Source organism: Pelophylax lessonae, assembly GCF_965119305.1.
Source record: "Pelophylax lessonae genome assembly, chromosome: 6".
In the NCBI taxonomy this organism is placed as follows: Eukaryota; Metazoa; Chordata; class Amphibia; order Anura; family Ranidae; genus Pelophylax; species Pelophylax lessonae.
The window spans coordinates 72,900,525-72,920,789 of NC_138773.1; the positions used below are offsets into that span (position 1 = coordinate 72,900,525).

A 20,265-nucleotide genomic window follows, 5' to 3' on the forward strand; every position below is an offset into this window, starting at 1 on the left:
CAAATCCCCCCCTCCCCCCAACACAAATCCCCTCTTCGCCCATCTCCTCATGGTGCCATCCCATCTCACATGATATCACAGTGCCCAGGGCAGCCGTCCCTCCTGCCCACCCCTTGTCCCGGCCCTGATGTATAGAATGTCCATACCTGGAATTCTGCTTTAAACTAGCCAGCTAGGCACAGCAAAGTGAAGAGTAATATAAAAAGGCCAAAATAAGGCAATCAAGTGTAGAGACAAAAAAAAAAAAAAAAGAATGTTTTAATATGTTATGTGAAAAAATAATGGGGTAAATGTTTGTTTTTAGGACCAGAGACCAGCACTGTCTATTGGTTCCAGATCTTGTTCTATATCAAAGCAGATAGATACATACTGGAGCATACAAACATACTCATATTAGAAGCCTCATCAGCAGAACAGAAAAACCAGCAGCTTGGGGAAAGCACATTGCAGACAAATCCGTGCAGCGTGTCCTGGCAGGCGGATGGCCTGTACCTTTCCTCCCCGGGGACCTGCGCTCACATCTTACGGAAGATCAAACACTTGTTATTTGCTGGCATATCCACCTGTAATACAACACCAGACCTGAGATCAGTGGCACAAAGGTAAGTGTGTCATAGTGACCCCGCAGGGCTCACCGCAATTGGTTAGATGTGGTCATGTGTACGGGGGAAGGGCTGAATAAAAAAAAACCTCAACAACCCACATTTGGGAAAGGTGTGAAAGTGCGTAGAGTGACAAGTCTCTGCCGCTGTCACACAGACTCAGCAAATAATACTGAGCTTTCCTCTAGTGAACTATGAACCTCAAATGATAGAGTATAATGATAATGGTTCATATTTAACCACTTCAATACCGGGCACTTTCACCCCCTTCCTGCCCAGGCCAATTTTCAGCTTTTAGCACTGTCACATTTTGAATGAAAATTGGGCGGTCATGCTACACTGTACCCAAACCACATTTTTATCATTTTTTCCTACAAATAGAGCTTTCTTTTGGTATTTATCACCTCTGGGTTTTTTCTTTTTTGCTAAAAAAATTTAGCTAAAAAAAAAAGACTAAAAATGTTGAAAAAAAAAAATTAAAATAGTTTTTCTTTGTTTATGTTAAAAATGTTGTAAATGAGTAGGTTTTCTCCTGCACTGATGAGCACTGATGAGGCTGCACTGAGGGGAACTGATGAGGAGGCACTAATATGTAATACTGATGGGCACTGATAGGTGGCACTGATATGTAACAATGATGGGCACTGAGAGGCGGCAATGATGGGCAGTCATAGGCAGCCCTAATGGGAACTGTTGGTGGCACTGATAGGCACACTGATGGTCACTTATAGGTGGCACTGATAGGCAGCACTGATGGGAAATGATGGGCACTGATAGATGGCACTAATAGGCAGCACTGATGAGGCACTGACAGGCATTACTAACGGGCACTGATTGGAATCCCTAGTGGCATGGGTTGGCATCCCTGGTGAGCTCTAGTGGGCATCCCTGGTGGGCTCAAGTGGGCATCCCTGGTGGGTCTGCAAAGATAATCAATGTGCCGATTATCAGCACAGACCCCCCCCATCAAGAGAGCCCCCGATCGGCTCTCCTCTACTTGCACCTTGTCAGCGCGAATGGAGGGAAGCCGATAAACGACCCATCCTGGTTACAATGTGACCACCTGTGATTGGTCACAGGTGATCACAAGGTAAAGAGCCTACGTCATAGGCTCTTTACTGGGATCAGAGATGCGGTGTGCCAGAGTGACACACTGCACCACCGATCGCCGCTCTGCACGCCCTTGCGGGTGCGTGCGAGCGGCTTATCCTGCTGGACGTCATATGACAGTCAGGATAACTTAACCACTTTGCGGCCTTCATTCTACTATATGGCGGGTGGGAAGTGGTTAAAAAGTGGAAGAAAGAAAAAACGTCTGCCACCTACTTTAAGCAATCAGGTGCTTCTTACTTTGGTTGCTGTACTATAGAATAGACAAGCTTTATCCTGGATTGGCAGGATAGGCAACACGGCATATTTTATTTCCTTCGCTTTACCAGTATATTTCCTATCATGGTCAATTAGGGCAAAAAATAAAAACATTGCTGGGCAAATGAAATACAATTGGTTGCTTTTTGTTATGCTATTATTCTTCTGAAACAGAGGGAGCAACGCTGCCTACCATCATATGAAAAATAACAGTTGCCTGTCTGTTGTGCGGACCTTCTGGCTTTACCAGTCAATGACCTGAAACAAGTATGCAGTGTCTTTTCACTGGCAGCATGCTTGTCCTGAATTACTGACTTACTGAAGCACTTGTAGCGGTACAAAACCCCATTTTTTTTAGTTCGTAGTTCAGGAAAGACTGGCCTGCATATAATGTATAGTCTGCTTCCCTTGAAACATGACCTTTCCTGTGTGCCGGGCAGGTCTCTGCAGCAATACATCCTGGTCCTGTTTGTGGGTGTCTCCTTTGCCGAGCTGACTGTAAAGGTGACACCCATGCGTGCACACTCTTAGCCGTGGCTGTGTGCATCCACCAACATACTCAGCTGCTGGCAAGCCACACCACTGCTGCCCCCCTGCCAATATATGGGCCAATAATCTGCCTACCCTCTGCAACCAAGAGGTTCAAGGAATTACAGCTGTGAGAAGAGCAAGACACCATGTAAGTGTTTGAGGACAGCGGAGAAAGGGGGTTGGGTGATTTATGTAATGTAGGGAAAGTTCAGGGGCATCGTTTTCCTTAATGCTGTGAATGTGTGAATGCAGGAAGGTAAAAAATAGCCTTTAGTACTACTTTAAAGCCCAATTCCATGATTTATTTATTTTTAATATCCCCCGGTGGTAAAGAAAAAAAAGCAGCTGACTGCAATTCTCACCCTCAGTTTGGAGCTGTCCCCTGCAGTACTTATTTTTCCCCACAAGATGTCCTCAGTCTTATCGGTTGAATGATGCCCAACATCACTCAACCCTTCTTATATCTTAGAGCATCCAGAGCTGACATTTCTGAATTTAAAGTGATTGTAAAGAGAATTGCTATGGGAACTCAGAAGTGGGTAGGAGCACTGGTAAAGGACCTGAGAAGAGGAGGATCGGGGCTGCTTTGTGGAAAAAAAAAAACATTGCACAAAGCAGGTAAGTATACTATGTTTGTGATTTTAAAAAAGTGTAAATAATAAACCTGGTTTACACACCTGCTTTGTGCGATGGTTTTGCACAAAGCAGCCCCCGATGCTCCTCTTCTCAGGTCCCTTACAAGTGCTCCTGGCTCCCATAGCAAGCTCGGTCCCACCCACTCTCTCCTTTATAGACTATGACTGACACCTGTAGAAACCAATGGCTCCAGCTGCTGCCTCCATGGCCAGTTAGGAGAGAGCCGCTGATCTTGGGCACAGTGCTGGATTGAGATCAGACTCAGGTTAGTAATGGGGGGGGGTCTGAACGCAGAAGGTTTTTTTTACCTTAATGCAGAAAATGCATTAAAGTGGAGTTCCACCCAAAAGTGGAACATTTGGCACCTTTAAGGGGGAGGGGGGAATGGGTAGCTGTTTTTGACAGGTACCCTTTCCCACTTCCGGGAGACGGTGCCGCGGCGCTGTCCCTCTGAACTTTGGCCCCCTCCTCCTTCCCCCGTCGCCGAGCCAATCCGAATGCGCAGCGCGATTCGTGCATGCACAGAAGAGACCCACCCGTGAAGCCGCAAGGCTTCACTGCCGGGTTCCCTTATAGGCAATGGCGGTGGCAGCACCTGACAGCCGATGGAAACATGGGCTGCGGTGCCGACATCGCTGGACTCCAGGACAGGTAAGTGTCCTAATATTAAAAGTCAGCAGCTACTGACTTTTATTTTTGGAGGGGGGGGGGGGGCGGAACACCGCTTTAAGGTAAAAGAACCAACTGCCCTTAGAACCACTAAGCCAACTTGCTATATAATACATACATTACTAAGGAAACCTCACTCCCACTGAATTTTCGATTTTATTTTATTCTATTGCTTGAAGCATTAAGAAGTGAGACTTCACTAGCAGCGATGAGGGATGATGAGGACTTTGGCAGTAGGCGCTCACCTCTGGGATTCTGCAGGGTTACTTAAAAAAAACAGGAGAACAGGAAATGCTGTGTTTAATACCATGCAAATCTAATGCTGCAATAGGGGCAATGAACGCTGCTACACAAAATCGAAATCAGAATTCAAACTGTGTCTAAAAATGCTTCAAGAATGTAAGTTAGAAGAACAAAAAAAACAGAGACAAGCCCTAAAAGACATTGATGGTATTTATGGAGGGCTATGTCACAGTGGCGCACGATAGCATAATAGTGTAATAAGAGAGCTTTACCATTCTCTCCAATATCAATCCGCAGGCTTTCCCCAGCTCTTGAAGTTCTGCTGCATCCCAGATCCCCCAGGCAGGATTACTGCAAATGAAGAGAAATTTCAGCTTAGCCAATATAAAAATAAATTAGAAGCAAAGCTGCAAACTGTATATAATAAACTGCTTTGAAAACTTATAGGGATGTAATAATTCTACATACATATGAACAAGGCTGTAGTGTTAGTCTGGAAAATGTGGACTGACCTTCACTGTGACAGATGCACCCAGGCCAACCAGCATATATGGGTGAATTGCTTGGTATTACTGGCCTTCATTTACCATAAGATAAACCATCATCTGCAGATGACTTTTGTTTTGACTGATGTAGGTGTGAATATCCCTGCAATAAGCGGGACTGAACTCTACCCAGGGAGACTCGGTACAGTCTGCAGACAACAGTGCATGTTAAAGGTCAGAACTTGCTGTTTATACCGATTAAAGTACAAGAGGTGCCATAAGAAGAAAAGGAAAAGGAAAGAAAAAAGAAAAGGAGAGGAGATAAGGGTTGCCAGGGTATTTTTTTTTTATATTTGTGCACCATCTGCAAAATTTCTCTTCATTTCCTGTCCTAAAGAGGCAGGAATTTAGAGGAAATCTCCTATAGTGAGAGGAATTCCCCATTTAAAGTGGTTGTAAGCCCACTTTGATGACTTTTACCTATGGGTAAGCCTAAAATAAGGCTTACCTATAGGTACTGTAAATATCTTCTAAACATGTACCGTTTAAGAGATATTTACATTGCAAGCAGCCGATGACGTCATCGGCGCATGCGCTCTGAAGAAACGGCTACCCGTGCTGTTTCTTCAGAGCCTTGTGCCGAGACTGGCGGCTCCCAGGCGCATGTGCGGGAGTGACGTCACGCGGCTCCGGCCAGTAATACAGCCGGAGTCCACAGACCCGGAAGGAAGACGGGTGAAGATGGATGCGGCCGGCAGCAGGTACAATGCAAGCTTAATTGCAGGTAAGTGCCACATAATATGCTAGTATGCGATGCATACTAGCACAATATGCACTTACTTTGCAGGAGGAAAAAAAATAAAAGGAAGAGTTTACTTCCTCTTTAAGGTTTATTCAGACAGGCACCGACACCAGTTCTGCATACAGACTGCATATGTTATTGCGCCTGCACACATGGCAAATGTGTGCATGCGGGCAGATGCAGGCACTCTTGCACGCATGTCAATTTTTAACATGAGGCTGTGTGTGTGCCCCATTGCATCTGCAATGGGGCACACACACAGCCTCTAAAGGGTGCTTGTGCGAAGTTGAGGGTGGATGCAGGAACAATCACAAATGTGGCGTGCATGCAGAACTGGTGTCAGCATCCATCTGAATGCCTTGTCCCCAGAACAGGTGTCCCCTTAGAACAGGTCTCCTCGCCTCTTGTTCTGTTGAGAGCTCTAACATTTTTGATTTATGCTTACCTTCTTTCCTGACGACAATGGTCACCAGCTCAAATAGAGGGTGGAATCCTCCCAACGGGGACAGAGTGAATTTCATTCCATGTATGGCCATCCACATTCAACAGAAGTCGATCGTTAGAACAGGAATGTTGGAAAACCTTTTTCTTGATAAGCAGCTGCAGCTGCTAATCAGTGTGTAGTCTGACAGCAGAGGAGTCCCACTGTCAGAATACAATGTCTCAGTGGGGAGGATTCTTCCATCCACTTTGCTTGTGTGGATAGAGTAATCTGTTTGTTGTTGTTTTTTTTTTTCCAATCAGCCTTTTGGCTGATCAAAAAAGAAGTCAGTTATGGTCAGCTTTACTCTTCCTCACTCTATACAAAACTAAATTTGAAAGGTTTTGCTTAGCGATACACTGTGAAGAATGAGAGCTACTATAACGCAACAGACAAGGACATTGTTATATATGCACATTTACATATAATATACACAGAAAGAGTACCTGTTTTTCAGACTCTGATTAAAGTCGATATTACTCTGAGGGGTGAGGATTCCATTTACAGAGTAAGGCTGTGGAGAGAACAGATTCAGTCACTGCCCAATACATACATAACGTTTGGCAATATGGAGATTGCTAAGCATCCATTACATCCTTTTCACACGAAGGGTCCAATTAGGTCCGCCTGTCAGTTTTTCAGGTAGACCTGATCAGACCCTTCATTCATCCTCAAGGAACGGCAGGTGTAAATGGACTCTTTTACACTCGCCTACCCCCAGTCTGATGCTGTCCACAAAAAAAAGAAAGGGGGGGGGGGGATTCATGCTCCTCAGTCTAGGGGGATCGGATCAGAGGGTAGTCGGGTGTAAATGGAAAGTGGAGTCTGTTTATTCCCAGCTGCCCATATAGCAGAGTGGGACAGAGCGGACACGGACCTGTCATCTGCCTGCTTTGCTCTGTTCGCTAGGGGACCAGAACCCCCTCCCCCCCTTATTCTTACCTGAGCCTGATCTGATCCAGCGACGTAGCAGTGAGAGCAATCAGCTCCTGCTGCTGTCAATAAATGATGTGACAAGGAAACAGGGGGCAGTGCCAAGTTGTCAATAGATGCAGACAGGGCGGCTCAGGGGCGAGCCCCCACGGGTGCCCAATGGAAAGCAGCTTTCCATGGGGGCACTCGCCAAAGAGGAGGGGCATGGAGAGCCACAGGGGAACCAAAAAAAGGAGGATCGGGACTGCTCGGTGCAAAACCATTGTAAAGAGCAGGTAAACATACCATGTTTGTTATTTTAACCAACAAAAAAGAAGGTTTGAGGTTACTTAAAGAGGAAGTAAACCCTCCTCATGAAGTTGTACCTATAGGTAAGCCTATGATAAGGCTTACCTATAGGTACTGTAAATATCTCCTAAACTTACACCGTTTAGGAGATATTTACCTTTAATGCAGCCAGTGACGTCACTGGCGCATGCGCTCTGAAGGAACGGCTGATCGTGCCGTTCCTTCAGAGCCCCGTGCCGTGACCGTCGGCTCCCGTGCGCGTGCGCGGGAGTGACGTCACCGCGGCTCCGGCCAATCAGATGACCGGATGCCGCGATCCCGGAAGATGGGCGACACGTCATGTCGCCCGTCATACAGGTAAGAGAGCGGCACGGCGGGGGCTCGTTCTAAGGTAAGTATTTCATAATGAGCTAGTATGCGAAGCATACTAGCTCATTATGTCTTTCTCTTGCAGCTTCTAAAAAAAAAAAAAAAATTTTTAAATGAGTTTACAACCTCTTTAACCACTTCCATACCGCAGTACATCATATGATATCCTGGGATTTGAGTGGGAATATCTGAATGATGGGTGCAGCTGTAGGCATCATTCAGGTATCATTTTTTCAGCCGGCGATTCCCTTCACCGTAAGAACAATCATAGCGGCTGTTCCCACCGCCCTCCGGTGCTTCTACCGGCTCGCCCGTGTGATTAGTGAGCCTGAGGAGGAATCCACCAGCAGCAGAAGTTCACCATAGAGAATATCATGGACCAGATCGTCCCTGGCACTCTCTATAACTCTCAGAGGCCCGGGCGCGATGTTATGACATCACGTTCGGCCTAGCAGTTGTAAATACTGCTGCGTTCTCGGCTGGAAAGCCAAGATGTTTTTTTTTTTTTTTTTAACTCCGGCTTTTCAGCCTGTAGGAGAGATGTGGGGTCTTATTGACCCCAGATCTCCCTATAAAGAGGACCTGTCATGCCCTATTCCTATTACTGTGTTTCCCTGAAAATAAGGCATATTAATTTTGGCACCAAAAGACACAGCTTATTTTCCGGATAGGTCTTATCGTGTAATGTGCTGTCTTCTCTCCCCCTCTCCCTCCCTGCCTGTCAGGAATCCCCTGTGTGAACCTAGTAAAGTGTTTGTAAAATCCTAGAATCCACTCTATTACTGTTTTATATATAATGTCCAGTGTATGTTTCTGTATTATAATTGTGTCAAATACCTTCGGTACAGAGCCGATCAGCTGATCTCCAGATGCTCTCCTCCTTTTCTCTCGGCTGTCAGCGGGACATCTCAGCCCCTCCCCTCTGCAGTGCTCAGAGCGGGTCACACAAGCACCAAGTATTATATTATAATTGTGTAAAATACCTTTGCTACAGCGTCGCTCGGCGCTCAGCTGATCTTCCACTGCTCTCCTTCTCTTCTCCCAGCTGTCAGCGGGGGATCTCAGCCCCTTCCCTCTTAAGAAGCGCCGAGCAGCGCTGTAGCGAAGGTATTTCACACAATTATAATATAATACTCAGCGCTTCCGTGATCCACTCTGCAGAGGGAAGGGGCTGAGATCCCCCGCTGACAGCTGAGAGAAGAGAAGGAGAGCAGCGGGAGATCAGCTGAGCGCTGAACAGCGATGTACCGAAGGTATTTGACACAATTATAATACAGAAACACACACTGGACATTATATAAAAAATAGTAATAGAGTGGATTCTAGGTTTTTACAAACACTTTAAACTAGGGGTTATTTTCGGGGTAGGGCTTATAGTGCAGCCCTCCCCGAAAATAACAGGTCTTATTTCGGAGAAACACGGTACAAGGGATGTTTACATTGCTTGTAATAGGAATAAAAGTGATAAAAAAAAAAAATGAAAGCAAAAGTGTAAAAAAAAAAAAAAAATTGAAAGTGCCCCTGTCTCTGCGTGCTCGCTGCAGAAGCGAACGCATACATACGTCGGGCCCATGTATGTCTATTTAAAAATTGACTCAGCCAAGTAGAAATCAGCAAGCTGAACAGTGATCTGCAGCCTATCTATTCGGCAGCAGCCCAGGAGCTGTGGCTGCCTGAATACAATAGAAATTCCTCTGTCCATGATGTTTAGCGTGGATGGGGGAATGAAGGGTTTTTTCTCTGTCTCACAGGCTGAACAGCCCAAATTCAAGCTTTCTATGGCCAGCCTTCTGTCATGCAGAAAACATTTAATCCACAAGAGGTCAGTCTTACCCCATAGGTGAGGAGCACACCACCAGGCTGAAGCACATGGCCCGCTCCAATAAAGAGACCCTGTAACAGACATAGTGAAAAGAAATGAGAAAAGGAGAAAGGTCACACACCAGCCATGAAAATACAAAATACAGAAGGCAACACGAAGGAATCATTTTACATTTTTATCTCATCTTCAAATACAGCGTATAACTGTCTACTGGTTTTCAGTCCATGGAGGCTTTTTATATTCCCCCCATGTGACCACGAGAAATTTACACCCATAATGTGAACAAAACTGTAGATGTATTTTTTCCCAGTAAACTATCCACTTGCTGACTGTCCTATAACAGATTTACAGCTACAGGGCGGCCGCTCTGCGCAGGATCACCTATATATACACAAGATCCTGCACTTCTTGGTATCAGGGACGAGTGCGTGCTGCCGCCGGCTCGCTCCCACTGTGATTTTACACAGCGGGCCAGTAGACCCAACGTCCGCTGGCACCAGCTGATCATTCTGTACACAGACAGAACCGCAGTCTGCCCATGTAAACAAGGCAGATTCCTGTTCTGTTACTAAGGAAAGTATTAATCCTGTGTTCCAGCAAAGCAGGAGCATGGATCAATGCCTTCCCCTAGACAAAGCACCTCCCACACAGTGGGTAAGTACAACCTAGGCAAACAGTTAATCCTTTTATCGCCCCTGTTAACCCCCTCCCATCCAGTGTCATTGGTACAGTGACAGTGCATATTTTTAGCACTGACCACGGTAATAATGTCACTGGTTCCCAAAAAAAAAAAAGTTTCAAAATTGTCAGTAAGGCCTCTTTCACACGGCCGTTCAGTTTTTTCGTTCCGCTCCGGTGTTTTTTTTCCATATGTCCGCATATCATCTCATCCGTTTGCGGATGATATACGGATATAATTTATGTCTATGGGCATTGCGGATGTCAGCGGATGACACCGCTGACATCCGATTTTGCATACGTTCCATTTTTTCAACGGAACAAACATAGGGTTCTGTTCCATTCCAAAAAACGGAACAGAACTGAAAGGAAGAAAATCGGATGTCAGCGGATGGTCATCCGCTGACATCCGCAATGCCATTGACATACATTATGCCGTATATCATCCGCAAAAAAATAGGATGATTTGCGGACATGCGTTGGAACGCCCTTATGTGTCCAATTTGTCCGCCGCAATGTCAGTCCTGTAATAAGTCACTGATCACTGCCATTACTACTAACAATAAATAAATTAATAATAATTAAAAAAAAAAAAAAAATCCCAACTTTTGTGCTAACCAATCAATATACGCTTATTGAGGTTTGTTTTACCAAAGATATGTAGCAAAATATATATTGGCCTAAATTTATGAAGAAATTTGATTGTTTACATTTTGTTTGGATGTGTTTTATAGCAGAAAATAAAAAATAACGGTTGGTCGGTGTTTGTTTATAGCGCAAAAAATAAAAAAACAGAGGTGATTAAATACCGCCAAAAGAAAGCTCTATTTGTGGGAAAAAAATGACATCAATTTTATTTGGGTACAGCATTCCATGACCTCCCAATTTTTGATGTTAATATAACACAGTGCCGTATCGCATAAAAAGGCCTGGTCAGGAAGGGGGATTCTGTTTGCGCGATGTTACCGCGATTCGATAGGCGGAAATCGCGGCAACATCGCATAGCGTTTGGGGTGCCATTGCAAATCACGGGCATTGCACAGGCATCCCGCGATTTGCAATGATTTCCGGATCGCGGGCAGAATCGCGGTGATTCTGCCCACATGTGAACGGAGCCTAAGTTAGGGCAGTTTAACCTCTTAAAAACTAAACCTTTTTCTGACACATGTTGCTTATAAGTTAAAAAATCTGTATTTTTTGCTAGAAAATTACTTAGAACCACCATACATTAAATTTTTTTTTTTTTTTTTTTTTAGCAGAGACCCTAGAGAATAAAATGGCGATCGTTGCAATCTTTTATGTCACACTGTATTGGTGACTTCAAACACAGTTTTTTGGGGAAAAATACACTTTAATGAATTAAAAGAAAAAAACAGTAACTTTAGCCCAATTTTTTTGTATAATGTAAAAGATGATGTTACGCCGAGAATGGTGATCTTAATTCTAAGCAAAAAAATAGTGATTCTCATTTTATCTAGAATCGTGCAGCTCTAATTCAGACCCAATCAGGCAGGCTCTTACACTAAGTAAGTGTTGCTAAATCTAATTGTGCAACCAATTTGTAACGTGTATGGTCATCCTAAAGGATAATAAGATTGCAACACTGATTGACATAGGCTGTGTAAGAGCATTCTCAGGATGGTCAGACATACATCAAATCTTGGCTGCTTCTGAATCATTTGACCTTAGTTCTGTGGGTGGCCCTGGCAGCCCCCTCAGGTGAAAAATTCCCAGCTGAATAGCACCTGCATCCAATCAGATTATGTATTCTGATAGCCAGCACTGCAGATTTATCCATTAAGGGACCTTTCACACGAACGATCCGATCAGATCCGCCTGTCAGTTTTTTAGGCGGACCTGATCGGATCCTCCATGAATCCCTATGCGGCAGCGTACACCCGCTGCTATCCGATTCCGATCCTGTCCGTGAAATCCGGACGGATGGAAACCCTATTTTCCATCCGTCCAGCAGATCGGATCGGATGAGAACGGACAGGCAGTCCGTTCGCATCTGATTCCCCCATAGAGGACAGCGGGGATCTGACAGCTCCATCTCTGCACACAGAGCGGAGACAGAGCTGTGATCCGCCTGCTCAGTGGGGAACGGCGGATCGATCCCCGCTGAGCAGCACGGAGTCCACCAGCGGAGGCGGACCGTGTGAAAGGAGCCTAACACTGTTTGAAGTGGATGAGGATATAGAGAGTCATTTTTCTAGTTCAGACTGCAGAGCTGAACAAAAGAAAATCTTAAAGCGGAGCTCCAGCCTGAAAAAAAAAAATAATAAAAGTCAGCAGCTACAAATCCTGTAGCTGCTGACTTTTAATATAAGGGCACTTACCTGTCCAGGGATCCTGCGATGTCAGCACCCTGAGGCCGATTTGACAGCTAACTTCGGGTGCAGTTGCCGGCATTGTAAGCAAGGGAGAAAGGCAGTGAAGCCTTCCCCTTTTGGTGGAGTTCCACTTTAACGTGTATGACAGGTTTTACAAGCAAGCACCAGAAATGCTAACTATTGTTTACATACATTTCTCTACAAGCAGGGACCATGCCATCTCTATTCATAAGTGGAATCTGAACATGATCTTGAAGGGGAGAAAAGCCTTTGTGGGCCTGAGACCTCTAGTACAATCAAATGGCAACCACCCCAACCTATAACTAGCCTTTGCAGCAAGAAACATTTGGAAGGGCGACACGTGTAAAAAAAAAAAAAAAAAAACAAAAAATTCCCAGCTGACTTACCAGCCTGCAACAAACCGAATTGTCCTGTCTAACAGCTCACGTTAAAACCAGGGGTTTTGTTTGCAGACATTTGCAAATACATGTGTAAGCTGCAGGGCCACGTCACGGCCCCCCAGTGTACTGCAGTCCTAACTCTATCATTTTAAGAGTCTCCTGAGTTGGAGCATATATACACTGCTCAAAAAGATTAAAGGATCACTTTGAAAACACATCAGATCTCAATCATGCTGGATGTCTATACTGGTATGGACTGGGTAATGTGTTGGGAACAAAAGGATGCCACATCGTTTGATGGAAATTAAAATTATCAACCTACAGAGGGCTAAACTCAAAGACACCCCGAAAATCAAAGTGAAAAAATGATGCAGCAGGCTAGTCCATTTTGCTGAAATTTCATTGCAGCAACTCATAGTGGTACTCAGTAGTTTGTATGGCCCCCACGTGCTTGTATGCATGCCTGACAATGTCGGGGCATGCACCTAATGAGACAATGGATGGTGTCCTGGGGTCTTTCCTGCCAGATATGGACTAGGGCATCACTGAGCTCCTGAACCGACTGAGGTGTAACCTGGCGGCATCAGATGGACCAAAACATAATGTCCCAAAAGTGTTCCATTGGATTTAGGTCAGGCGAGCGTGGGGGCCATTCAGTGGTATCAATTCCTTCATCCTCCAGGAAATGGCTGCATACTCTCTCCACATGAGGCCAGGCATTGATGTGCACCAGGAGGAACCCAGGACCCACTGCACCAGCGTAGGATCTGACAATGGGTCCAAAGATTTCATCTTGATACCTAATGGCAGTCAGGGTGCCTTTGTCTAGCCTGTAGAGGTCTGTGCGTCCCTCTATAGATATGCCTCCCCAGACCATCACTGACCCACCACCAAACCGGTCATGCTGAACAATTTTACAGGCAGCATAACGTTCTCCCCGGTTTCTCCCGACTCTTTCATGTCTGTCACATTTGCTCAGGGTGAACCTGCTCTCATCTGTGAAAAGCACAGGGCGCCAGTGGTGGACCTCCCAATTCTGGTGTTCAATTGCAAATGCCAATTGAGCTCCACGGTGGCGGGAAGTGAGCACAGAGCCCACTAGAGGACATCAGGCCCTCGGGCCACCCTCATGAAGTGAAGTGGCAGTGCTCATCCTGTTCCTCCTTGCACAAAGGAGCAGATACCGGTCCTGCTGATGGGTTAAGGACCTTCTACAGCCCTGTCCAGCTCTCCTAGAGTAACTGTTTGTCTCCTGGAATCTCCTCCATGCTCTTGAGATTGTGGTGGGAGACACAGGAAACCTTCTGGCAATGGCACCTATTGATGTGCCCTCCTGGAGTAGTTGGACTGCCTGTGCAACCTCTATAGGATCCAGGTATTGCCTCATGCTACCAGTAGTGACACTGACCCTAGCCAAATGCAAAACTAGTGAAACACAGTCAGAAAAGATGCATAGTGAAAAAATTTCACCTGTAAAACCATTCTATTTTGGAGATCGTCTCATTGTTGCCCACCTAGTGCCCCTGTTAATTTCATTAAAGCGGTTGTATACTGAAAAAAAAAGGAAAAAAAAAAAAAAACCCTGCAAGACAAAGGCATCGCATACCAACTCATAATGAAATACTTACCTTAAAACGAAGCCCTGACACGGACCCCCGGACACCGCTGTGGGAGCTGAGGGGCGTCTCTTCCGGGTTCGGTGGCTCCGGCGCTGTGAGTGGTCGGAGCCGCGATGACGTCGGTGTTTCACTTTCCGGCAAGTTCCCGGCAAGGAACTCCGAAGGTCCGCCGGACCTTCAGAGCGCATGCGCCGCTAGCGTCAGTGGCTGCATGCAGTGCAAATATCTCCTAAACTGTGCAGGTTTAGGAGATAATAATTGTACCTACAGGTAAGCCTTATTATAGGCTTACCTGTAGATAAAAGTCACAAAAATGAGTATACTACCGCTTTAACTCCAAAGCAGCTGAAAAGGATTACCAACCCCCTCTGCTACTTAACTAACCAGATCAATATCCCAGGAGTTTGACTTGACTTGATGCTGCACTCTGATTAAAGTGTTCCTTTCATTTTTTTGAGCAGTGTATAATAATACTGTAGATAGGAGCCCACCCCTCCTTAAAAGCACAGGACATCTAGAAATTGCACAATGGCAGCGAAAGTATTCAGTGCATCCCCTGACCAATTACCAACATTACAAAGAAATGGCAACCACCCCAACCTATAACTGGCCTTTGCAGCAAGGAGCACATGGAAGAGCAATGCATGTCAAAAAACAGCAACAAAAAATTCTCAGCTCACTTACCAGCCAGCCTGCAACAAACCGCCGCAGCACACTGGGGTGCCGTAACGTGGACACTGCAGCTTATGCATGTATGTGCAAATGTGTGCAAACTAAACCCCTGGGTATTAACGTGAACTATTAGACAAGGTCAATTCAGTTTGTTGGCTGGCTGGTAATAAGCTGGGAACTTTTGGTCGCTGGTCTCATCACCCATCAGCCCCACACATGGTCAATCTTACTTGTCTTTACATTCAAACATACTTGGGACAAACACAGATCTATACTTGAACAAAAAAAGTTTAACAAAAAGGAAAAAATAAAAAAAATGGGTAGACTTGATTGACTAATTGATATTTTTCTGCGGTTACTTTTCTAGGTTTCTATGTACGTTTCTAAATTCAAAAAATTATAAATGGAATGACCTTGGTACAGATGGGCTCTGTGATGTGAATCATGTTGATGCAGATGATAATATGCAGAGAGGATGGTGGTAGTCCCCAGGTCTCCCAGCTCAGAGCGGCATTCAACGTACGAGGCTGCTCCACATTGGTCAGAGATCCTTGACTGATGTATTCTGAAATACTGCCAGGAGACAGACAAGATATGATGCAGGTTAGCAGATGCAGCTCATCAGACCGGTAATACATTACATGGAATCTGACTGTAAGAACCATCAGATGTATGAACCCGACCAACGTGAGTCTAGAATGTCAGCTTGTACACTTGTCCCATAGGTTTGTGGTGGCCGACAAGTGTAGACCAATAAAGCTGACATGCAGGAATCACCTAACCCCCACCCAAATGCATTGCAATAAAAAGTGCCAAGACTAATATCTCGTACACACATTCAGATAATCGTACGACTTATCGTTCGCATTTTGTTGCATAATTCTAATATCGAATTCAACAATGCATATAAACGTAGGATTTTTTTTGTACGATCCTGGAAAAATCCTGGTTGCGTAGTTACATATCGGATAGTGCAAAACAAAATCAATGGCAGCCAGGCTTTTTCCGGGTTATTTTTGTGTTTCTGATCATGCGTGGTCTTTGTCTATCGATTTTTAGCGGACGCATACTGTACTGATTATACGATTGTCGTTCGCTAGGCTATCGTACGACAGAAGTTTTCATGTTTGTCCCTTTGGATTTTGTTGGATGAACTGTCGTGATCGGCTGTGGAAAGCTGTGTACTAAGGATCAGATTGCATCGTGCGATCAAGTCAAAAGCGTTTTTTTTTCGTACGATTATCTGAACGTGTGTACGAGGCATTAGGGCTCATTTACACCTGCTTCCACTTTACCAAACATTAAAGCGCCTACCGCTTCAATATGCTTTCTGTATGTTTTGATGCTTGGGTGATGCTTTTTTGAAGCTTGACAAATGCCCTGTGAGTGTTTATGCTCTATTTGTTTTAAAGGTGCCCAGTAGAGACCCGGCTAAGTAGTAGCCCCACTTCCCAGCTTATTGGTACCCTTGTTTATCAGACATCCAGCTTATTAGTACCCTTGTTCAGCAGATCCCCAGATCATGTTTCCCTGTTCAGCACATCCCCAGCTTATTAGAACCCTTGTTCAGCAGATCCCCATCTTATTAGTACCCTTGTTCAGCAGATCCCCAGATCATTAAGTACCCCTGTTTAGCAGATCCCCAGCTTATTAGTACCCTTGTTCAGCAGATACCCAGATTATTAGCTCCCTTGTTCAGCAGATATTCAGCTTATACGAACTCTTGTTCAGCAGATCCCCTTATCATTAGTACCCCTGTCCAGCAGATCCCCAGCTAATTAGAACCCTTGTTCAGCAGTTCCCCAGAACATTAGTACCTCTGTTCAGCAGATGCCCAGCTTATTAGTACCCTAGTTCAGCAGCTCCCCTGCTCAGTAGTACCCTCAGCTCTGCTGATGCCCCACTCAGTAGTACCCCCAGCTTTGCTGATTCTCTTCTCAGTAGTAACCCCCGAGCTCTGCTGATCCCTTGCTTAGTTGTAACATCCAGCTCTGCTGATCCCTCGCTCAGTAGTAACCCCCAGCTTAGCTGATCCTCTGGTTTGTTGATCCTCCTCTCTCTCTGGTCCCCACTCACTTCCCACTATATTGCTTCCATGCTGCTCACCACATGTGACATCTGCTAGCTTCTCTTGCTACGGTCCCTCAGCTCTGCTGATTCTCCACCACTCAGTTCTCTCTCCTTCTGCTATAGAATTTCCATGATGCACACCATGTGCGTCATTTGCTAGTTGCTCCACTCCAGTCCCTGCTCATCTTTCCTGCTGCTCCACGCTGCACACCAGATGCGACCTCTGCACCAGACACTTCCAGTAATATATATATATATATATATATATATACACACACACACACATATATATACACACACACATATATACACACACACACTGGAAGGGACTGCTGATGATGTCTTTCCGTTCACTTGTTGATTTACCAGTGCATCCTGGGATATCTCACACCTGCAATACCTCCAAAACAAAGCAAAGCGAACGCTGAATAAAAGCCTCCCAAAAGCTGCAGGTTCTGTTAGCAAGCTTTGTCATAGACTTCTACGGAGGCTTTGGAGACACTTTGAAGCACCAAGAAAGGGACATATATAGACAGATACAATTTTTAAAATGAAGAAAAGCAAGCACAACGTGTGAATAGGACCGTAAGGTAACCATTTTATTTAGTGACACTGTGACGGGGGCTTTGATTGGCATTCAAAGTGCTTTAAAAAAATGTGTTCAATGCCACATTTTATAGCAAGTGTAAATGAGCCCCAAGGGCTTGCTTACACCACAGTGCAGATAAAAAACGCACAGAAAACACATGCGTGCATTTTTTTCTACGCATGTTGAAAAAAGCATACATGATACATTTTTATGCAGCACAATGCAGATGTATGGTGTAATTAGGGCACACAGAAAAATCACATTTAATAGAACCTGTCACTGCCTCTTAACACTGACATTCCTGTATGGAAGCATCTATAGATCTGCCATGTTTTTAGAACACATTTCAGCACACAGTACAGTACACAATATTACCACGGCTCCAGTTATGTGGACAATGAAGAATGGGGCTGAAGCTCCTGGTCATTTTTTCACTTTTACCCTGGGTTCACACTAGTGCGTGCAGAACACCGCATGTGAATCGCACAGGAATCACACCGCATTCTTCTGCACATCACATGCAATTTGAGCCATATAGTTTTGTATGGCTCAAATTGCATCACATCCACACCAAAATGGTGCAGGATCCTTTTTTTGCCCCGCCTGAACCACATCGTATGGGTGTTCACATCTATGCAATGCGATTCTGGCAATCGCACTGCATTTTGCCATCTGTTTCGGGGTGTTGTTAATCTAACATTGACACCCGCAGCAGCTTGCATGGATGCCATGCGATTGCTATGCAGTGCGATGTGGGTAAACGCGGCTAATCTTGTGCGTTTCCCACATCACATCAGTGTGAACCAGGGCTTAAAGTGTTACTAAAGTCTAAATTTTTTTCTAATGAAAATAACATACATGTAATACTTGCCTGCTCTGTGTAGTGTTTTTGAACAGACCGATCCTTCTCCTTTTGATCTTGGCTCCTCCTCTTCTTGAGCGATCTTGGCTCCTCCTCTTCTTTGTGTATCCCCATAGCAAGCAGTTTGCTATGGGGACACACGGTGCATGCGCGCTCCCGACCTGTGTGTCTATGGAGCCACGCTCCAAAGACTTACACAGCGGGACTTAGGCACGCCCCCACTTCATCTTCCAATGGCCAATGGCTCCTGCTGCTTGAATGCTGTTTAAAGAGGAAGAGAGGGGAGAAGATATGCGGCCATGCACAGCGCTGATCTCTGCTCCCCTCTCTTCACAGAGGGGAAGGGGGCACAGGGAAACTGAAAAGCTTTTTTACCTTAAAGCAACCAATGCATTAAGGTAAAAAACGCTTTTTAGGTTCAGTATCGCTTTAGCCGCTTGCCGACCGCCCTATAGCACATTTACTGCTACGTATATAAACTGCACAGCCACCGAAGAGAAGACCCAATCAAAGCCGCATTCGGCTCTGATTGGGTCTCCATGTAAAAAACCCGGAAGCGATGTCATGACATCACTTCCGGGTACTCGGTGCCAAATTAAAAAACTAAAAAGCATTCAAAATAGCCAAACTCCAGTGCGGAGGAAGGGTTTGGGGACTTTTAGACCCCCAGATCCCTCCACAAGGAGGGAAAAATTTAAAAAAAAATGTTTTGCATGTCCGAAAATATCAGCTGATATCGGCCGATACCGATATGCGATGACCAAAATATCGGTATCGGCATAAAAAAACGATATCGGTCGATCCCTAGTTTTAACTCCTGTAAGATTTTTTTTTGTGCAAGTCACATGTAAATCAGTGTGGTACAATCTCAGTCCATTCATTTTGTGCATGCAATACTTTTGGAAACACACTGCAACCGGATTGCATACCGCTTTTGTACCATGCGATCCAATGCAGGTAAACGCACCACATTTGCGACCTGCATTTGGGATGTTATTAACATTGCACTGACACCCGCAAGGGTGGTGCGTTCTGAAAGTGGTGTAGAAAGGGTGCACAGAGCGTGGGTTTCCCACACCTTGTTCTACTGTCACTGGAGAGCCTACTGCCACTGTTACCTTAGCCATCACATGACAGGTGCCACACCCCCCCCCCAGTCACATGACTCACCTATTCAGGCAGCGCTGGTCAAGCTCAGAGGGGATCCAGCGCACATTGGGCAGCGCCTGGGAAAAGTGGGCGGCGTGTTGCCCAGTGCCTGAGGCCACTTCCAGCACCCAGACCACTGGAAGCTCCGGGTTCACATATTGCCGCAGCACCTGCAGGATAGGCTCCTTGTTCCTATGCGCCGACGCGGCTACCAGCATCTTCACCGTCCTCTGCGCCCACACACTGGTCGCCTGATGAAAGGGTCCTGCACGGCTCCGAAACCTTCCACTCCCACTCTTCTGTTGTGATGTGATATTTCTTTAATTAAAAAAAAAAAAAAATCAGACCTTATTTGAAGATCACAGCTGTGCTGGCAAATATTTACACCACACTAATTGCGGGACTACAACTCCCAACATTCCCCGGGGGCCACAGCTAAACGGGACCTATCTACAATACATGTCGCCTTTCCCCACATAAGAGCTAGACGTTTAAGAGGTGCTCCGCCATCATCCTGCCCCCGCCGCTACCAAATGTCTCTTACCTTCTTGCCAGACATATAAACGTAAACTGGCAACTTTGCCCAAGATAAAGATGGCCGCCACGCTGCCCCTACGCATGCGCGGGACAGTGCTGGCCACAACCAAGATGGCCGCTGGCGCC

At 45.5% G+C, this 20,265-nt stretch overlaps 1 protein-coding gene across 1 annotated transcript; it reads right to left on the minus strand.

Moving 5' to 3' along the window:
* Positions 1-364: 364 nt before the first annotated feature.
* On the minus strand, positions 365-20,163 carry METTL26 (methyltransferase like 26). The gene is made up of 7 exons (XM_082262143.1): positions 20,147-20,163; positions 19,624-19,920; positions 15,346-15,505; positions 9,241-9,300; positions 6,264-6,331; positions 4,322-4,400; positions 365-563 (listed from the first exon to the last, which is right to left on the minus strand). The coding sequence occupies exons 2-7, from the start codon at positions 19,818-19,820 to the stop codon at positions 516-518; spliced, it is 612 nt and encodes a 203-aa protein (XP_082118269.1). The 5' UTR covers positions 19,821-19,920; positions 20,147-20,163; the 3' UTR covers positions 365-515.
* Between the last annotated feature and the right edge of the window lie 102 nt (positions 20,164-20,265).